Source organism: Vicugna pacos, chromosome 16 (genome assembly GCF_048564905.1).
Source record: "Vicugna pacos chromosome 16, VicPac4, whole genome shotgun sequence".
Classification (NCBI taxonomy): domain Eukaryota; kingdom Metazoa; phylum Chordata; class Mammalia; order Artiodactyla; family Camelidae; genus Vicugna; species Vicugna pacos.
In genome coordinates, this window is record NC_133002.1 from 42,779,271 (window position 1) to 42,799,753 (window position 20,483).

Sequence of the window (20,483 nt, forward strand, 5' to 3'; positions counted from 1 at the left end):
TAGAGCTTGGCTCAGGCAAACTTCTCCGTGCCCAGGCTTGACTCGGTCTTAGTGAGCTTGGGAACCTCTCCAGGCAGCCTCTCCCTGCAATTCTTGGCATCGGATAAGGGGTAAGGCCTGCCTCCTGGAGCAGGCTGGGCCTCTCCATCCCCTGCCCAGGAGCAAGCCCCTACTCCCTTCCCTGGCTCCTGGGAGCAAGTCCCAAAGCTCCCACCTCTTTTCCAGCTCAGAGTCCCCCAGAGTCCCGTTCATGAGCTGATTGGGGGTCCACTTCAGAGTTAGGCTCTCTGCAGACTGGTGCAGGGAGAGGTAGCCAGGGACAGCCTCCATGTCCTCCTTCTGTAGGGAGGAGACACAGGAGAAGACAGAAGATGAAGGCCCAAGAGGCTCCTGGGGGTGGCCTGTGCAAAAGGAGCTCCAGGTGGGGGCCAGGCTAGGCCAATCACAGGGTCCTGAACTGGGTGCTGGCAGAGCAGGGGCAACACACACCACACACAGATGTGGGCACCCACTCTTCCTGATTGGTCTGAGGCCACTGGCTCTGTTCTGTCAGCTTCCTGGATGCCAGGTGTGTTCGGGCCAGCCATACTCAAGCTGGGCATTGACCCTGCCTGCTGGCTGCCATCCCTGTCCCCGGATGGCCCTATTCTCAGTTGGCCAGAGCAAAAGCCATTCCCTGGTTCCTGCTGAGCGCAAGGCTGGGTATAAGGTGTGTGAAGCAGTAAAGTGAGGGGTGGGGCCCCTTCCCCCTTCTCTCTGGTCAAGGTCGTGAGGAAAGGGATGAGTGTGGCTGGAGGTCCTGGCAGAAGAAGGCGAGGAGGGGTGGGCACTAGGCTCTCCTACCGGCTGCACCAGCACGTTGTTCTTGCCGTAGAGGAGCTGCGTCCTCGAGTTCTGGTGCAGGGACTCCACGTACTCACGGGCGCAGGCAGCTAGCCTGTCCTCTGACGTGCTGCCACTCGAGTGCCGCTTCTGGATCTGCGCACAAAGTCATGGCTCAGCCCCCAGCCCTGGGAAGTCAGCCGTGGGGGCCAAGGACCCTAGGCCTCCATGCAGATCCTCTCTAGCTGACCCCAGGGGTCCTTCCTGGCCCCGGTTTGCTCTCAGCCATGGACCAGCTCTGTGCTCCTGGCATTTATGTGAGTGACAGTGTGGGGTAAAGGCTCTCCTGGGGTGGCCACTACCCTGGGCAGCTCCAAGGCCCAGCCTCTATCTGCCAGGAGCACACAGGACCGGAACGTATCCTGGCTGAGCACAGGGGTAGGAAGAGGGATACCTACTCCCAGGGCTGGGCGCTTAGCTGGGGAGTCCTGGCGATTCGGGGGACCTCGGATACGGTGCCTCTGGACCAGCTCGTCAGCAGAGGGGTCAGTCCAGTAGTGATCGGCAGTCTTGAGCTTGGTGTACTCCAAGACACAGGGTCCCACTGTGGAGACAGGACAGACAGCTTGGGTGGTGCCCCCTTGAAACCTGTCCTGGAGCCCCCACGACACCTGTCCTGGAGACCCCACCTCTCTGTTCCCAGGCTTACCTAGAAGAGATGCCAAGATGGGGCCAAACACAGGATCTGCCAGTAATGCCTCCTTCTTGTAGTACTTGCTGCCAGGGGAAGGAGAGACAGGGTGACTGCCGGGCTCCTGGATTCATTCCAGGGCCATCAAGCTCACCAAGTAAATATGTCCCCACAAAGACCAAACTCATGTCAGTCACCAAGAAGAAATAAGTCCGCAAGGACAGGGCTCTGCAGGGTGCCTGGTGTCGTCTATGTGGTCTACACTTTCGAGGTGTTACGGAGGGGCGGCACATGCCTACAGATGGCGGGGGGCAGTCAAACATGCAGTGGGGTGGGCCCAGGGAGGGACAGTCACCTGCAGTTCTCCACCAGGTACCGCAGGACCCTGTCCAGCACTTTCTCGATGAGCGCTGTGCGTACCCATATGTGTTTCAGGGCCTGCAGGCTGAGGGCTGGGGCCTTCCCGCTGGCAGAGCCCTGTCTCCGCAGGGCCTCCTGGTTGCCTGCCAAGGGTTTCCTGAAAAGAGAGGGTGTGCTTCAGGAGTGTGAGGGCCTGGGTCAGGGGGAAGCTTCAGACTGGTGGCACTGGGACGGAATTTGGTGCCACAGGATGAAAACCCAGAGGACTGACTGGGGTCGGGGCTGGAGGCAGGGGATGGGGCCTTGCACATGAAAGGGTCACCTCCCATGCTTAGGTTGGTCCCTCACCCAAGAAGCCATGCAAGAAACAAGCCCAGGAAGTCAACCTGGGAAACACCAAATGCAAAGAACAGAAGGGTGGAGTGGGAGGAGCTGGCCCAGAGCTCACCTGCCCTCCACTTGCTGCTGCAGCTCCTGCACCTTGTGGCAAATCTCCCCTGCCACTGGGCACGTCTTCCCCACCTTGGTGAACAGGGCTGCCATCTTGTCACTGCGCAGGAAGCCGGCCGCACGGCGCCTCAGCTGATGCAGGAGGCAAGCCTCCACCGCACCTGGGCCACAAAGGGAACAGCCCCTGAGCCTGGGCAAGAGGGAGAGAGTGGAGACACTCCTCTTCCCCACACCTGTGAAGAGCAGAGAGGCTAAGGCAGACCCTGACTCATGCTAGGGCCAAAGCATGCGGTTCAGGCTTAGGCACACCAGGGAGATATACCCTGACCTCCTTCCAAAACGCCGCTCCCTATTCCCCTGCCCCCCTGCCCCCGCCCAGGTAGACCTTTTCCCTCTCCCAGTGTGTACACACCTTCTGTATGCAGTATCACCCTGGGGCTCTGAAGACCAAAGCAGCCAGTGCCCATTGGCATGGGTGGCTCTGCTCACAAGAGGAAGCATAGCCAGCACCTATAGGACAGTGGAAGCAGGGAGCACACAGCCCAGCAGCCCTCCCGGAGAGCATGGCTGATGTGGTTGCTAAGGAACGAGGCCCTGGAGGAGCTGAAATATTGATGAAGCCACTGCAGAGATCAGACCTGAAATGGCCCCTGAATTATTGATGAGCCCTGTAGCCCAGAGTGAGAGATTTCTATTTCCTATGCAGGGAGGTTTCCTTTCATTCATGTTTAGGGGCTAGGCTTACTCTCCCTGTCTGGATCCTGCTTACCACAGACAGACCCCACAGGAAGGAAAGAAGGGCTTTGGTGGGGGAGGGTGGGGTGCTGCCCTAGGCACGTATAGACTCGAAAAATATTAGCATCTATGTGTGGGGGAAGGAGGGGCTTGGCTGTTGTCGGGGCTAGGCTGATTGCTTTACAGATGAGGAGGGAAAGGCCCAGGAAGGGAAAGGGATGGGATTTGCAGTCAAACGGTGGAAGAGCTGGGACTAGGACCTTCAGCCCCAAACAATGACCCAGCCCCCTTCACCCTCTCCAGGTGTGTCGGGGATGGGGGCCCACAGATGGGAGAAGGTCTCCCTTCACTTCACAGGTACTCTTTCTACAAGGATTGTGCTGGAGGCGGGGAGTGAGGACAGGGTCTGAAGCTTGGTGCCACTCGCTACTTCTGGGAAACACAGGTAAGGGACTTAATGCTCTGAGCCTCAGTTATATCACCTGTGAAACGGAGAATACTTCTTAGGGTTGGTGTGAAATGTTACATGAGATGAACTACGTAAGCCTCTCACACAGGGCACCCCTGATCCCTGTCAGTTCCTGAGTCCTCACCTCTGTTTGTTGAAATTCTGTTCCATGCTGACCCATAAGGGCTGGGTTTTTGCAAGCCCTCTCTCTGGCAAGGAGAGAGGACACACTGGAGATGGGATCACCGGCTGCCCCAGATGTGGGTGGAGGTGTCATTCTCTTAGGAACAGAGGAGTTGAGGCCCCATCAAGCTTACTATGACTAGTATTAGGACACGAAACTTGGGCTGAGGAGGTAATCACTGAAAACAGAGGCTCTCATCTCTTTTCTGCCTTCATTTTTGACAGTCACTGCTGTCCTATAAAAGAGTTTTGTTTGACCCTCTCTTGCAAGAGAATAAGTCATGAAGTTGGAGAGTCCCTGGGGCCATGTGGAGGCTGGCCAACCCAGTGCGAGCATCCCAGGGGAGGGGGAACAAGGCAGGACCCTTCCCGCTCCTGGGAGCTCAGGCCTCAGAGGAATTTACTTCACAAGGTGCAGACTTTCCTCCATGGCGTGTTCATGCATCTGAGCCCACGTGTGCACAGACAGGTATATCTACAGGTATCATGTGTGTGTGGGGCATGTGGGGGAATCTTTGCTTAACTGTCCACATACTCCTCTTCCTGGCTGTCTCCTTGGTCCCTGGAGGTCCTGTGTGACCCTGGGGTGTACAGGAGAGTAACTCTTTTGTCAAGTCTCTAGGTCCTGGGGCTGGTGCAGCTACAAGTTCACACCTAGAGGAAGGTGGTGACCATTTCCTGGGGTGGCACCCTCTGTTCAGAGCAGGACAGAAGCAGCACTGAACAGGGCCAGAGTGGCAGCAGGTGGCACCAGTCCTGCAGGGAATCATGTGCCTCGCTGATGTGACTAATGGCCAGGATAATGAGTCATTAGCCTTACTACCTTCCCCAGGCAATTGCACGCACAGCCAGGCTGGGGAGCCTGGGACTGGCGGGCAGCAGCCAGGCACTCCCATCCCACTTGGCCTCACCCACCCTGCTGGGCAGCCTCTGGGCACAGGCGTCAGGGTTCCCTGGGTGGGCAGAGGCACTCCTCAGCAATTTCTGCAGGTAGGGACTATCAAGAGAAGCCCAGACACCACACCAGTGCCCTCGCTCACCCCACGGCCCCTAAGTTCCTGCTGTGAAACCCAGGCAAGGTGCCAGGCAACGTCTGGGGAGAGAGAAATCCCTCTAAAAGCTCCACCTTCCAGGCAAAGTAAATGACCCTCTAGCCTAGATATTCTACACCTGGTTTCACAGGCTCCTGGGCCAGTGATTATCTAAACTACACTAGTCCTTCCCCATTCCCACAGGGCTGTCCCCCAATGCAATGAAAAATGTTACTGTGTGCAGCATGTAGGCAAAATAATAATACAATAATAACACTAATAATAATTGAGAACCACTATGCTAAGAGGGTTTGTGGATGGGCTTCTGGGCCTCCCAGAGACTCCCTAAAATTGCACACAGAATCACTGGTGTGCCCCCACATGCTCAGCTGAGTGCTTTTTTTCTGGATAAAGGATCCTGGGCTTTTTGTTTCTAAAAGGGTTATCTGATCCCAGAAAGTTTTAAAACCCCACTCTAAGACTTTTGGGTTGAGCAGGAGCACAGACACTACCACTGATTGACACTCAGAGATGCAGCCATAATGATGCCCCCAGCCTCTCCCCACATACACTAAACCCACACTCAGAAGTGCAGTGGCAGAGCCCTTAGCAATAATGTCCATGCCCCCCAGGAGGGCCCCTCACAGACCATCAAGCACCCTTCCCCAGGGAGAAGTCCACACAGTGGCCTGAACCTGGTCTCCTCTCCTGAAGGAGGGCCGGACCACCAACAGGACCCCACCCCCAGGGTGGACGGCCCTGGCAGGAGACGCCCATCTTGGCCAAAGCACAAGTCAGCCCACTCCATCCCCCTCCTGACTGAGCTGCCTGGGCCCTGGTCCCCAGCCATGATGTGAAGGCTTTGGGAGCCCTTCCCAGTGGGTCCCAGTACCACGTGCACTCACTCTGGACTCCCCAGAAGAGCAGGGAGACAGCCTTGATGTCATTCAGCTCATTTCATATAAGAAAAACACATACTAATTAACAAAAATCAATCCTGTTCTTTTCACTGGTTGGGGTGGAAAGGTCTGGGTGAACGAATTGAAACAGAGAAACAGACATGACTCAACAAGCATGATCCTCTCACTCCTCACCCTGGTCTTCTGGTAGCCTCTGGAGCTACAGAGGCAGATGAACCCTGGGTACCCTCTCTATTCCGTCATCCTAGCCCAGTGACAGCATGACTCGGGGAACTGTAACTCTGAGTGGGCAGGAGTGGGACTAATTTTAACTCTAGCACCTTGCTGTGGACATCGCACCTCCCCAACAAGGTCTGGCACCATCTTCCCAAGGAAAAGCTGGGAACTACAGGCCCAGACTAGCCCTGGGGCTCTCCCTCACCAGCCTCTGACTGCCCCCAAAGTCTACTGAGATATGGGGCTTCACAAATGCTAAATGGGCTGGAGACCACAAGTGCTAGTGAAATCTTACAGGGCCTCCCACAAACTCCTTACACACTGATTTAACCACTCTAAGGAGTCTAATTTAGAATAGAAGAGACTTCGGTAGATAGAGATGGAAGTTACTGAATGTTCCCAGACTTCACTGGAGGGTGGGCCGACTGGTAAGACCCCTGTGGTGGCAACAGGGCGCTATCTATCAACACTGCAAGTAACCTCTGACCTAGTAGCCCCTCTTCTGAGGGCCTTGCCTACAGACATAACTGCAAGCTTCCTCCGTTACAAAAGCAAAAGGCTGGGTGATGAATCTATCCGTCGGTAGGGGACACGTTAGGTAAACACGGTACATTCACACAGCATAACAACCTTACACCACTCTGGAAAAAGAATGAACATGATTTCTAGGCACTAATAACAGAAAGCTCTCCAAAAGCAAGATTCAGAGCAGTATAACTGCATGATGCCTTTTGATTACAAAAAGGGTGGGGTAAACAAAGAATGCAATTTTTTAAAATTAGGGTTAAAAGCTCTGGAAGGATGCATAGGAAGTAAAAGTGGCAGTGGTTACTGGTGTGGGAATTGGTAAGCAGAGGGGAAGTGGGTGAACAGGGGCAGGGAAAGGAGTGAGACTTTTCACTGGGTACCTTTTGTGTTTTGATTTCTGAACCATGTAAATATATTATCAATTCAAAACAATAATTATAATAATTAAGTAGGTGACCATCCAACCCAGATATTAAATTCCATCATGAGAGAATGTCAGAGATTCTCTCCAAACTGGAGGTGAACTGAAACTCACAGAAACCAGACAGGCTGAGTCTGTCCATGGGCACCCACTCTTTCACCAGCTCCCTCACCGAATAGGGTCTGCAGATCAGTTTGGCTCCCCACATCCACAGGAGCATCTGGGCTCTGCTTAGGGTGGCCACGGGTGACGTGAGTTGGGCAGGGACCAGAGAAACAATTCAGAGGGCTGGGACAAACTTAGGTGACTCAGGAGCCCACAAGAATGGACTAAAGCCAAGGCCACCCAGGAAACACAGCAGTGGTTGAGAAGGGTCCTCAATCGGCCCCGGCTCTCACAGGCATAACCACGTTTAAATTATGTTCAGCAGCCAAAAGACCTGGACCAGTCTGGCCTGGTAATAGAGGGACCCACTGAATGGACTTCAAAGAAGTAGGTACGTTGGTTGAGGCAGAGGGACACAGCATCCAGAGTTAGCACAGCCTGACATGAAGGCTGGGCCTGAGGCTTCGAGCCAGGAGGGGCTGATGATGCGAGGAGCAAGTATGCCAAAGCGTCCCCTGCTCCCCACCTCTGCCAGCTGCCATCTGTGCAGCGGGGGAGTTCAGATTCCAAGCGAGGAAAGCACTGGGTGGAGCAGTTAGCCACAGGTGACTGGTTTTGGTCCTGGAGTTTTAGGAGACACTACTCAGAGCAGAATTTTTTAAAGCCTTGGATGGTGGGACGAAGATTTCAAGGAGAGGAGCAGCCTCCCTGGAGATAAAGGAATCGGAAGGATGGGTGGCCTCTTTCTAAGCTGGAGGAAGTGTTTCACCTGTAGCAGATGAAGTGGGAGGAGCAAAGAGGTGAGGCCAGGCATCATCCACCTGTCTCCTCCCCACTTCCCTGGCCGGCTGTTTCCACCTAGAGATTTATAACAGCTGTCTCCATGTGGAATGAGCATTTCTACATTTTCCCTCAAACTGCATTGGTGATACTGGCTGTTTTTGCCTCAGTTTTGCAGGGCATTCAACCTTGTTCAAAGCCCTAAGACAAGACAGCAACTCTCTCATCCAGACTTTCACTGGGAGGAGAAAGCACTGCCCTGATATTCCAGAACCAAGCAGAGGAGGGAAATGAAATTCATCCCACCCATACCCATCTTCCTTGCCCCGCTGGGGATGCAGAGCAGTGCTCACACTGGCTTTCCAAGGAACCAGGCCAGTACCAGCCTTGCCCAGCTCGACAAGGGACTCACTGTCTCCCAGGGTATCTCGGGACACCATGAGTCCACTGTTTGGTAACCTGAGCTATGTCTCCATGAGGGCCAACTCCTGTTCCCTCCTCCATACTTCCAGGCTCCACTCCTTAGTAGGCATCACAGGTGGACCCACCCTTGGGCAACACAGGCTTTGGAGCATGACAAATGTGAGTTCAAACCCTGGTTCCTTTCCTTACTAGCTATGTGACTCCATGCAAACCACTAAGTTTCTCTGAGCTTCAGCTGCAGGGAGGGAAAAGAACAGGTCCCACCTCGATGGGTGTTGAGTGGCTGAAAGCAACAGCGTGTACAGAGGTGCACAAGACTCCTTGTTGGGCCCAGAACACAGAAGGCGGTCAGTGAGCATTAGTGCCTTTTCTCCCTGGGTCCCTGCCCAGCCTCTGCCCTTTCTCCTGTACCTACAGATGGTCTGGCTGCACTCCTCTCTAAGGCCAAGCCTTCCACCTGGACATTTTCACCTCTCAAAGACATCACTCTAGCAAACATCCCTTCTCTTTCCTATCTTTAATTTTTCCTCATTACTTTCCATCTGTATATAAAGATTCTGTAATTTCAACTAAAAAAAAAAAAAAGCATCACCACTACCTCCCTTGGTCCTACATCCCCATTTAGGTATTAAACCATTTAGCTGCTCCCCTTTATGTAAAATTTCTCAAGAAAGTTGTGTACAGCCAATAGGCACATGAAAACATGCTCAATGTTGCTAATTATCAGAGAAATGCAAATCAACACTACAATGAGGTATCACCTCCCATCAATCAGAATGGCCATCATTCAAAAGTCCACAAATGACAAATGCTGGAGAGGATGTGGAGAAAAGGGAACACTGTTGATGGTAATGTAATTTGGTACAGCCACTATGGAAAACAGTATGCAGATTCCTTAAAAAACTAAAAAATAAAGTTACCATATGATCTAGCAGTCCCCTTTTGGGCATATATCTGGAGAAAACTCCAATTCGAAAAGATACATACACACCAATGTCCACAGCAGCACTATTTAGAATGGACAAGACATGGAAGCAACTTAAATGTCCAAAGACAGATGACTGGATAAAGAAGTTGTGGTATATACATATGTACACAATGGAATACTACTCAGCCATAAAAAAGAATGAAATAATGCCATTTGCAGCAACATGGATGGACTTAGAGATTATCATACTAAGTGAAGCAAGTCAGACACAGAAAGACAAATATATGATACCATTTACATTTAGAATCTAAAAAATTGATAATGTATTTACATAACAGAAACAGACTCACAGACATAGACAACAAATTTATGGTTACCAAAGGGGAAAGAGGGATAAGCTAGGAGTTTGGAATTAGCAGATACATACTACTGTATATAAATTAGATAAAAAAAACAAGGTCCTACTCTATAGTACAGAGAACTATATTCAATACTTTGTAATAATCTACAATGAAAAAGAATATGTGTATATATATGACTGAATCACTATGCTGTGCACCAGAAACTAACACAACATTGTAAATCAACTATACTTCAATTTAAAAAAAAAAGTTGTGTATACACCATGCACAGAGATGTGATAACTGCTGTGACAGGTCATCTGGGGGTGCCTCTCTGAGGAAGGGCTAGGCCTTGATCTCAAGGGAAAGACTCCTGGTGCTCTTCCTTGGGGCTCTCTCTATAGGGGGCCCCTTGGCAGCCCAAGAGGCAGGACAAAGAGTGGAGGGTGGACATGTGCTGTGGTCACTGGAGCTCTCTCCACTTCCCATCAGAAAGGTGCAGCTGTGGCTGTGTCAAGGTCAAGGATTTCCCATGGGTAGTGACTAATGGGGAGAAGGATCACATAAAGCTTTTCTGTTGGGATAGGGGAGCTGCAAATGTTCTTGTTTTTCTTACAAAACCAGCCTTCATAGCCCTCTGCAGCAGTTACAGTAACACTGAGGGCTCAGGCCTTCCCTGTAGAAGTTCCCTCATGGTGGGGGCCTGATGTTCTGGGTTTCTACTTCTTCTCTTTTTGGAATTTAACCATGACTGGCCACCACATGACTGACTATCCCACTGTTTGGCAGCTGCTCAGATGATGGCTGGTTTGGTGAGGGCCAGTGAAGGCAAGATAGGGTTGGGTCTGCATCCTTCTCCTCTGTGTTCACTCTCTAGAACTGCCCAGGTCACCCACCCTGACCCTGTCTTGGGTTTAAAAGACCAAGGATGGGAAGGGGAGGGAGCAGCCTCAAGAGCAGCAGGTCTGTCCTGACTCCAGTTGGGGGTCAAGGATCAGGGAGGACCCTTCAGAAACATCTGCTCCCCGTCTCTGCTCCCCCTGCTTCCCCTGGGCTCGGGTTCTAGGCTGGGAAGCTTCTACCACTAATGGAAGTCTGTACACTGACTTGGGGACAGAGGCTGGACCGACTCAGGGGTGGGACTGTCTCTATGTGTTGGATGAACACAACTTCATTAGCCTCTAAGACAAATTAAGTTATGAAAATTCAATGACTAGCATTTGAAGCTGGTCTACTCTCATAAAGTATTCTATATTCATCTGACTTCAGAGACCCTATACACTAAAGGACACCCTCCCTCCGGTATCCATCACCCAATTCAACCCCAGAGGGTGGGGCAGATTTGCATATTTATTTCTCTGTTCTGCAGGCTTACACGTCCAGAATCCTGTTTAAGGGTGCCTTAAATACATACTTTTGAAATAAAAATATTTCCTACAAAAAAAGTTGTGTATACTTGCCATCTCTATCTTTGCCCATCCTCTCCACCTCCCTTTCTTCCTTTTTAAAAAAAACATTTCATTATGGAAAATTCCAAACACATACAACAGTAAAGAGGACGATATAACAAACCCCCATGTATCTATCACCCAACTTAAGCAATGGTCAAGGCATGATCAAACTTATTTTAGTTACACCACCTCCAACCACTTTTCCTTCCTACTCTAGATTATTCTGAAGCAAATTTTAGACACTACGTGTTTTTGTCCATAAATATTTCAGTATGTGTCTTTAAAAGATGACTGAAAAAACACATACCTAATACCTTTACTGCACCTGCAAAATTAGAATTTCTTAGTATTTTCAAATTCCCTGATTGGGTTCTCAGAGTTCAAATTTCTCTGATTATCCAGTTCAGATGCGCCAAACACCCAGAAACATGGATTCCCAGATGGAATTTTGGAGAAGGTTCTATGAGGCTTTATGGGGAAGGTTGTAAGATCACTTTCAAGAACAAAGTAAATTTTGCATACCTGGCTCCGTGTGTGTGCTTTACCTGCATCACTCTCTTAATCCTCAAATCAACCTTGTGGACTAGGTTCAGAACTGCTGAATAAGTGGCCGTGGTCACATACCTGGTGACGTGGTTAGTATGCGAACCCAGGTCTGTCGAACTCTAAAGCCTCAGCTGCAGAGCATCACCACATGCCCTCAGCCGCGCCCTAAGACAGGGTGAGGGGAGCCGGTCCCCCAGAGACACTTCCTTCCTACTCAGTCATTTCCGGATGGAAGGCTGAAGCCAAGATATCCTGAGAATGAGCTGTTCATTCAGGGCAGGCGGGAAGAAGAGAGAAGGAATCCCTTTCACTTAAAAGAGACAGACTAAAAACTGCCTGGAGTCTGAATCTCAGAATGTGCTGAAATACCTCCAGCTGCAATATCCCAGGTGGGATGCATCCTCTCCTTGCACCTGCTTCTCTCCCAGCTCATTAGCATCTCCCTGCCATTCCCAGGAGGAGCTGACAGTGGCCGACCTTCCTGGCTAATGAAGGCTGCTTAGCAACAGGGAGCGGGTTAATAAAGCCCTGGTGTTGTTCCCAGTGCCACAGACTCCACCCCCCCCATCTCCCATTACAGCTCATCCTTAGCCTGAAGCAACCCTCAGGTGGACCAATCTGCCTGGAAGGGAGGGAACCTGAGGACTGAGGGGCAGGGCTGGTCCGGCCTGGCCCGGCCCCAATGCCTGTGGCCAGGAAAGGAGACATTTATGAGTCTCAGAATCTGCTCTGCCAGGCCAGGAACTTCTCTGTGGGCCTCGTAAACCCCTTCTACCCACCAGAGGTTAAAATAACTTCAGCACCCAATCTGAATGCAGCAAAATAGACACTGCGGAGGCAGACACTCCCAGACCTGAGCCATGAGCCAGGGGGTGGGGGGTCGGGGGAGGTCCAGAGAACTGAGGCTGCCCCAGTGCTCCTGGGTTGAGGCCTAAATTACCCCAAGACCCTTGACGGGAAGAGAGTAACGGTGCCCTCTGTGAGCATGTGTATTACCGTTACAAATGCAAGTTCAAAGGCAAAACTCAGGACAATCTGCTATTTAACCCTGACCTCGAGGTACCCACAAGCAAAAGTTAAAAGCACTTTGCTGCCTGGGGGAAGGCGTGGCAGGAGATAACAGCTTACACCTGGGGGTTCAAGAAGCCACAGGGAAATAGGAAACATTCATTTCACTCAGCAGTAGTCTTTACATTCAAAGTTTCAAAAACCAGATTATGGAGCAAAACGCAAATTTCACAGGACTTTTTAAGATAAAGAAAAGATATCAAAGAACATTCTCCCACACTGGGATTTGGGCTATTCTCCAGCGGGAGGTGCAGTCACACAGGTCCTGATCCTCTGAGAGCACACAGGTTACCCCTCCCTGCCGGCCACGTCTGCCTGAGAAGCTTCCTAACAAAGTTTCCACCTGCAGAGGCCTGACGAGCTTCTAGACAGACAGGTTTAGGAAGGACCATAGCAAACACAGAACAAATGCACACACATTTCTTATGGTCCCGGGAGTATCGCTCCTCCCCCTGGGTAACCATGGTCTGGTGCAACCTTCCTGGGTTTGCACAGGGCCAGGTCTTGACCCAGAGATTCTTCAGTTCCATTTCTAAGGCTCTCCTGGAAGGTGCTGTTTCGGATACAAATATCAGTATTCTAAGCAAGCTCAGGGAAGCTCATCTTGCTCAGGCCCTGCCCTCTTCATTCACCCTCTATCCCTCCTCTGCCAAGAACAGAGGGGTCAGGACAGAGCAGAGGGGCCCAGGACCCCAGCGCTCCCCAAAGCTCTAGGGAGAGGGGTCACTCACTCACCAGTTAACACAGGCTCCACAGCCTTCACTCCGCCCCCTTCCTCTCTGCACTCCCATTTATCCTAGAACAAAGCTGAATTTTGGATGTGGGTAGGATGACCTCAAGCCCGAGGGTAAGACTAAACACGCACTTCTGAACATCTCCCCAGGGGGTGAAGGAGACTAGCATACCAGAATCTCAAAAAAGCCAGAAGAGTGGAGTTTTCCATCAATACATATCTATTCTCTCTGCCTCCCCGAGGAATCCCTGATTATGATTAGGAAAAAAGTTGATAATCAGTGCTTTAAATGACCCTTATTCTGAGCCTGAATTGGGATCCACCTCACTACTGAACACCATCTTGAACAAAGTATAAGGACTCCTTTCCCCGTGGGTCTCAGGTGCCCCAGCTCGACTTAGCTTTATACTTTTGGCGGCCCTTCCCGCTATCATTCCCTTCAGTGACTGTGCACTGAGCCCAAAGCAGAGGCAGCAAACTGGCAGAGGCTTGCAGATGCCTTTTGTTTAGCCCACACAATTTTTTTTTAAATGGGAACTAGTTATCAGCATTTAAAAACTGGGACATTTGGGGAGGGTATAGCTCAAGTGGTGGAGCACATGCTTAGCATGGAGAAGGTCCTGGGTTCAATCCCCAGTACCCTCTTCAAAAATAAACTTAATTACCTCCCCCTCCACCAAAATAAAATAATTAAACAATACAATAATAAATAAAGTATTTTTTAATTGGGACATTTCATATAAAAACTCAGAATTCTGACTTCTCTTAAAATAAAACAAAGGCCGTGGTGAGCCAGGCCAACATTCCTGCAGGAGTCGTCGTGGGTGCCCTCTTCAAACACCCCAGTCCCCACCACTGCCTGCTGTCCCCAGATCTGGTCAGTCTCTTGCGTGGATCTTTCTTGTCCGACCCTATGGGCATTTAAGTTTGCACTCTGACCCAGGCACCTCCTGAGATCCAGGAGAACAGGGCTCCTGTTGCTCCTGTGCTGACCTTAAAATCCTGGAAACTTGGGTCTATTTCATAGACCCTTGTTCTATGTCAGTGACTGAAACTGGATGAAAGTAGAAGAATCGTTTCTTTTGCAGGTGATATCCCTGCCTGCTGGCAAAAACCCTGGGCTTCCAGGCAAGAGGCAAAAGTGAAATCCCCACTGCTTCCCCGGGGCTCCTGGACTGATCAGAGGCGAGCTGACAGTTTCTTCTCACCCTAATGGGCCTGACAGGGGGCCACCCACAGCTTTTTTCCCTGCCTTTCTTCCCCTATTCCCCCAAGGCCGCCCACATGCGGCGCCCATACACAAGCTGTTGGTGCTATTTTGTTCTGTTTTCTGTTTGCTGTGTGTGCTCTGGACGAAGCCTAGCACCAAGCCATGCCTAACTGGGGCCACCAGCAGAGTCCCTCCGGTGACAATGACAGACACACAGTACAAGTGGAAAAAAGCAGGGTTCCAATACTCTTCAAAGTCGCTTACTGCAAGACTCACATGCTTTTCCCCAGCATGGGTTCTGCCCAAGAAAAGGCGAGATCAGATTGCTGCTGCAAACCTGGGAGTTGTTATATCATCTCAAAGAACCAGGGACACTTACCCAAAAGGGAGACAGTAGGACCCTGAATCCTGCAAACCTAGTTTCAGCCTTAACATCCAAAGGAGAAGGAAAGACAGACATTTTTCTGAGCTCTTACAGTGCTAGGAATGATCACATGCATCATCTCAATCCCCACAAAAATTCCTTGAGGTGGGAATCATCACCGTTTTCAGAGGAGCAAAGTAAGGGTAACAGTGTTACTCAGGCGCTGCTCACAGGCTGCCTCTCCTAGTCTCCCTCCCACGTCTCTGCTTTATTTTTCCTGGTAGCTATTACCATACCTGTTACTGCAGGGTATATTTATGTGTGCATTTGTTTTCTGTCTGTCTGCCCACAGAATGTAAGCCCCTGTGGCAGAGACTCGCTCCGTCTTGTCACTGCTGTCTCCCTACCTGGAGAACAGTGCCTGGCACCTGCTGGACCTTCAGTGTTTGCTGCTGGACTGATGGGAAGGGCAGCTCTATTGGCCTCCCCACACTACTGTCAAAACTGTCCCTTTCCTTCTCTCCTCCTTTCATTCCTTTCCCTCAGAAATGCACAGCCTCCCAACCACAACACCAAACACCAATCTCAGAGGCCAAGGAAAATACAAAGATGGCAAATGGAAGGTCAAATTCCTAGAAATCCAAGAAAATTCAGTGGTGCGTGTATACAGGCTTGCTCCTACAAAGGCAAAATGTTCATGTTGAGGAGGAAGCAACAGTTTATTAAGGACTTTCTAAGGCAAGAAGGCTTTGGCTCCCCCTCCTACCCTATACTCATGCTATTTTGCAGTCAGTTAAGTGCTTGGAGATTGAGATGCTGGAGAAACACAGGGGGATTAATTAGAAGTAGAGATGGTGTAGAAAGCATCCAAAAGCACAAAACTTTCCCCAAAGTTAAGGTAAGGATAAAGCAAAGCAGTGCATCTCAAACCCAGCTACTTAGGACACTGGCCCTCAAAGGTGGTCTCTGGACCAGCAGCATCCGCAGCATCTGTGAACTTGTTAGAAATGCAAATTCTCAGGCCCACCCCAGACGTACTAGAATCAGAAACTCCAGGACGTAGGAATCTAGTTTCAGGAGCCCTTTGGGTGACTCTGATGCACGTTAAACCTTGAGCACTACTGTCCTGGGCCACCAGACATAGATTCCTGGGCCCTGGAGACGCTGATTCAGTAGGTCTGGGATGACGCCCAAGGAGATTTCAAAAGCTCCTGAGTTGATTCTGACTTGCAGCCAGATTTGGGAACTACTGAACCCGAGGACTCACCTCTCCCTGGACCCCTGGACAGTGGACTCAGTTTTCAAACCCATCTCCCATTACCCCCCAGTCACTCACCACACAGAGCAAGGATGTGGCTGCTATCTTCATGCACGAACTTCCTGGTGACAGCCTCCTCCATGATTTGCTTCACCTGTGGATAAATGGGCAGCATTGTTATTAAGTGATTGATAGACTGATTGATGGACTGAAGACCCATGAGGATGTAAATAGCTTGGCTCTGCCCTCCTGGTCTGGGTTCAGACACCCACAGAGTAGAGGATAGAGATGGGAGAGGTGAAGAAGCAAAGTTTCTTCAGTACAGACAGCTCCAAGCATCTTGGAAAGGCAACCCGGCAAATTCAATGCAGACATTCTACCCCAGGAGGAAGTGCCCTGCTGCAGAGAACAGGAATCAGCGGCTGCTTGCTCATCTGTACTTAGCTGCAGAAGGGCTTGTGGGCAGACACACCGTCCTTTAGGGACAAATTGCCAGTACAGGCTGCAGATAAACAACCTGACCCTCCTCTCCCTTCTTCAAGGGTAGGGATAGGTCCATCCAGGCCCTCAGGGACACTCCCCACATGTTCACAAGCCCAGCCTTTTTTCTGTCTAGGTAAAACCCTGATGTTTGGGTTCCTACTTGGGCCTAAAAGCTTCCAAATACCTTGTAGGTAAGCAGTCACAATTGTCTTTAGAAAGCACTTTTAAAAACTTTTAAATTGAAGCACAACAAACATACAGAAAAGGGTATATATAATTAATTACATAGCTCGAAGAATTTTCACAAATTGAACATATCTATGAAACCGGCATCCAGATCAAGAAACAGAACATGTGACCAGCACCCCCAGACTCTGCCATGTTTCCTTCTAGTTACCTCTCCCCTCAAAGGCACCCACTATCCTGATTTCTAACATCATAGAGCATTTTCGTCTTTTGTACTTTTTATAGATGGAATTGCTCAGTGTGTAGTTTTTGTGACTGGGTTTCTTTTGCTCCCTAGTGTGACTGTAAGGGTTGTTCATATTGTGCATGGAAGTGCACTGTTCATTCCCCATTGTGTGAACACCCCACAATTGACTGGCATTTGGATAGTTTCCAACTTGGAGCTATTATGGATAGTGCTGCTATGAACATTCTAGATATGTCTTTGGGTGAACATGGGTGCTCATTTCTTTGGATTTATATTATTAGGCAAGGAATTTCTTTCTTTTTTTTTTTTATTTTGTGGGGGAGGTAATTAGGTTCAGTTGTTTTTAGAGGAGGTACTGGGGATTGAACCTAGGACCTTGTGCATGCTAAGCATGTGCTCTTCCACTTGAGCTATACCCTCCCCTGGCAAGGAATTTCTGATGAACACATTCTGCATTATTAGTACAACTCCGAAGCAGTTGTACCAATTTACACTCCCATCAGCAATACACGGAGTTCCAGTTGCTCCCATCACATAAGACAACCACTTTTGATGCCCTGAGGGAACCTGCCAGGAGACAGATACTAATACTGAAGATTAGAGGAATGGATTATCTCAGCCCAGTATAAAATCTCACAGATAAAGTAAGCTCTGGGCAGAGCTAGTCTTTGCCATTCTTTGGACAGTGTCCTAGGTCCAGTGTCCTGATGCTACCCTTGCTCCCAAGGCCCTCACCTCAGACTGTGAGTTTAGAAGGTAAGAGAGCTTCTAAAGCCTAGAGAGGAGGGAGGAAGGACCTGGAGTCTCCTCCCTGCTGGAAAGTGCTCATGGTTAGCAGTTAGGTAAAGGAGGGGGGATCAGATCGATCCTGCACTCTAAACTGTTAAAAGCTTCCTCGATTACTTCCCAAGGGGTATCTGCATTAAACAGAGCATAACATCACAGCTCAAAGACCTGCAGGCATCTGAAGCAGGCCTCTGGGATTTTTGGATTAGGAGGAACTACAGATGCCCCCAGAATTATACCCCAGGTCCTCTGTGAAAGGCCAGGCTTGTATACAATTACCTCCACTATCTCTACCTGTGGGAGAAGGAAGGGTATTTCTCTTGTAATCAAGCACTGAAGGGGAAAGGGAACTCAGAGTTCACAGCAGGTCAATTTTTCATCAGTAATAAACATAGCTGTGGCAGATTCTGGACGTTTCTGACATTTGTTTAGGAATCATTCTTGGAGTAATACAGACATCCTTCTAAATACTGTCTTTACCACAATCTTTCCAGTCATCCCTGACTAACCCCAAATTTGGAGCACACCAACAATCCTAGCACATAGTGTGGGTATGGCCACATTTTTGTTCTTGTTTATACTGTTCATATAAGTCTCTGTCAGTAGACTGTTTCCCTGAGGATAATCACTGAGATTTGAGATTTCTCTTTTCCTTAGGGAGACTAGAGTTTGGGGCTCAAATGCTAATTTGGCATACTCCTTGCCTAAAAAAACTTTCTTGGCCACTTCACAGGAAAGGCACAATGGAGCTTCTCAGACACAGATGGAAAGGTGATGGCATCAACTACTTCTTTGCCAACAAGAAGTAAGGAAACAAATGTTAGGGCACAGTAGCCAGGTCATAATTAATGCAGGAGAACCATCTAGAGCTTTCCAGGATTTTATAAGAAACCAGAGTCTTCTCCAGTCCTGAAACTCTAGGAAAGGGTACAGAAACCAATATGGTAAACTTTTATATATGAGATAAAGATCATTATCCCTATTTTAGAGATGAATAAACTGAGACCCAGAGAGGTTAAGTAACTTATTCAAGGTCACACAGAGCTAGGTCCAGACTATTTCAAAGTTTATGCATTTCCATCACACTCTGCAGGTTCCAAGATCAGTAGATTTATTTATCAAATAGTCATTGAGTGCCTACTGTGTGCCAGGCATGGATAGAGTCCTGGACAAAACAGATGGGTTTCCAAAAAAAAAAAAAAAAATAGGAGGGGGCATAGCTCAGTGGTAGAGTGTTTAGCATGCACGAGGTCCTGGGTTCAATCCCCAATACCTCCATTAAATGAATGAATAAATAAAAAACCCTAATTACCTCCCCCTCAAAAAACAGATGGGTTTCCTGCCCTCATTGAGTTTACACAACTGGCAGGTAGGTAGGTGGGAGGAGTTCAGGGCTCCAGAGGCTTAATCCATTCTAATCCACTCTGTGGGTTTGAGCTCTCCAGCTCTCACATGGGGGTGAGTCATTCATATGGGCATCCTCCTTCCGACGAAATTGAAATGGGCTTTAGGACAGGGTCAAAGTAAGGGACATTAGTACAGAGGACTTTTTCTCTTTCTGACATGGGCGGGGGGGAGTGCTCCTCAAAAGAGGAAAAAAATCTTAGTCTTATAAGCATTCTCAAAAATCCCATGGCCTCTGAGTAGAGAGGTGGGCGTGGAGTGAGAAGCAGTGAGGTGTGCGGTGAGTCCTCCGGCAGCTGCGACTCAGTTCCCATAAAGATAATCGAGTGGGGTGTAGGGCAAACCGGAGCTACGCCCCAATTCTGAGGTTTAGCGCTGTAGGATGCCCGCGCAAGGCCCCGCCCCCTCCCCAGGCGGAGCGGGCAATGAATGGGTAGCCTCGGTTCTCCAGAAATCGCCGCCATCCCTCCCCCGACCTCGGTCTCCCAGCACTGCTGCTGTCACAGGGCGGGGAGCTGCGGAATCGCGGCGCAAACAAACCCCTGAGAGCCGGCCTAGCCCCTGGGGCCGAGGGGAGCTGCCCCCTGATCCGGGAGTGGGACGGGAGCCGCAGCGAGTCCGGGACCCCGCCCCCGCCCGACCCAGGCCGGGGCGGGCCAGCGCAGATCTTTTTGTACCCTGGGCCGCGCAGGCAGGGACGCGAACCCCAGGGGGTCTGTGCCCCGACTTTACCTCCTTTTTCACGTTCCACAGCAGTTTCTCTTTGACTGCGTCCTCAGCGCTGCCCATCGTGCGGCGGCTGGCGGGGAGGAGGTGACCAGAGATCCCCTCAGCCCCCCACGCGCCCTGGCCGCCTCCGCGCCTGTAGGTTCAGCGCCCCACGCGCCAGGCTGAACACCCGCCTGCCGCGCTCCCTGCCCGCCGCCGCCGCAGCCACTGCCGGGTTCTGGGCTCCGCAGCCATCTTCTGAGCCCCGCACAGACGTCAGGAGGCTGGCCCGGCCCCTTCCCACAGCTGGGGGCGGGGGGGTGCGCTCACCCACTGGGAACCCATGGCAACGCACCCGCTCCCGCCCCGAGGGCGCGAACCCGCATTGTGAGCGCCAGCCGCTGAACCAGCACAGCGCCCCGCGGAGAGGCGGGGCGCGCACTTAGGACCCCGCTGTTTAGGAGAGAGTCGCTCGCGCCGGAGCTGCTCGCATCCAGCTGGACGCCCCCCTGCTTCCTACCCGCTTATTTTCCCGACGTGAAGGGCCGGGGTACCCCGCGCCTCGAGTCTGACCACGGGGAAGCCGGTGTTAGTCTCATGGCTGCGAAAAGGCTGCGGAACACCATCGTTTCTCCAAACCTCCCTGCCAGCAGGGCG

The 20,483-nt window shown here is 50.7% G+C and overlaps 1 protein-coding gene across 4 annotated transcripts in view; it reads right to left on the reverse strand.

The window, feature by feature from the left end:
- Nucleotides 1-20,482, reverse strand: part of SGSM2 (small G protein signaling modulator 2) — a 34,982-nt gene extending 14,500 nt beyond the window's left edge. For 3 of the 4 annotated variants that reach the window (XM_006214456.4, XM_072939030.1, XM_006214455.4), the window contains exons 1-8: nucleotides 19,851-20,193; nucleotides 16,091-16,166; nucleotides 2,322-2,484; nucleotides 1,869-2,030; nucleotides 1,532-1,599; nucleotides 1,281-1,426; nucleotides 844-978; nucleotides 215-339 (exon numbers count right to left, since the gene is read on the reverse strand). In XM_006214456.4, the coding sequence (XP_006214518.1) occupies nucleotides 215-339; nucleotides 844-978; nucleotides 1,281-1,426; nucleotides 1,532-1,599; nucleotides 1,869-2,030; nucleotides 2,322-2,484; nucleotides 16,091-16,166; nucleotides 19,851-19,907 (932 nt within the window). In that variant the 5' untranslated portion in view covers nucleotides 19,908-20,193. Of the gene's footprint in view, nucleotides 1-214; nucleotides 340-843; nucleotides 979-1,280; nucleotides 1,427-1,531; nucleotides 1,600-1,868; nucleotides 2,031-2,321; nucleotides 2,485-16,090; nucleotides 16,167-19,850; nucleotides 20,194-20,346 lie in introns of those variants that run through there. The other variant, XM_072939029.1, reaches the window with a different exon arrangement.
- Between the last annotated feature and the right edge of the window lies 1 nt (nucleotide 20,483).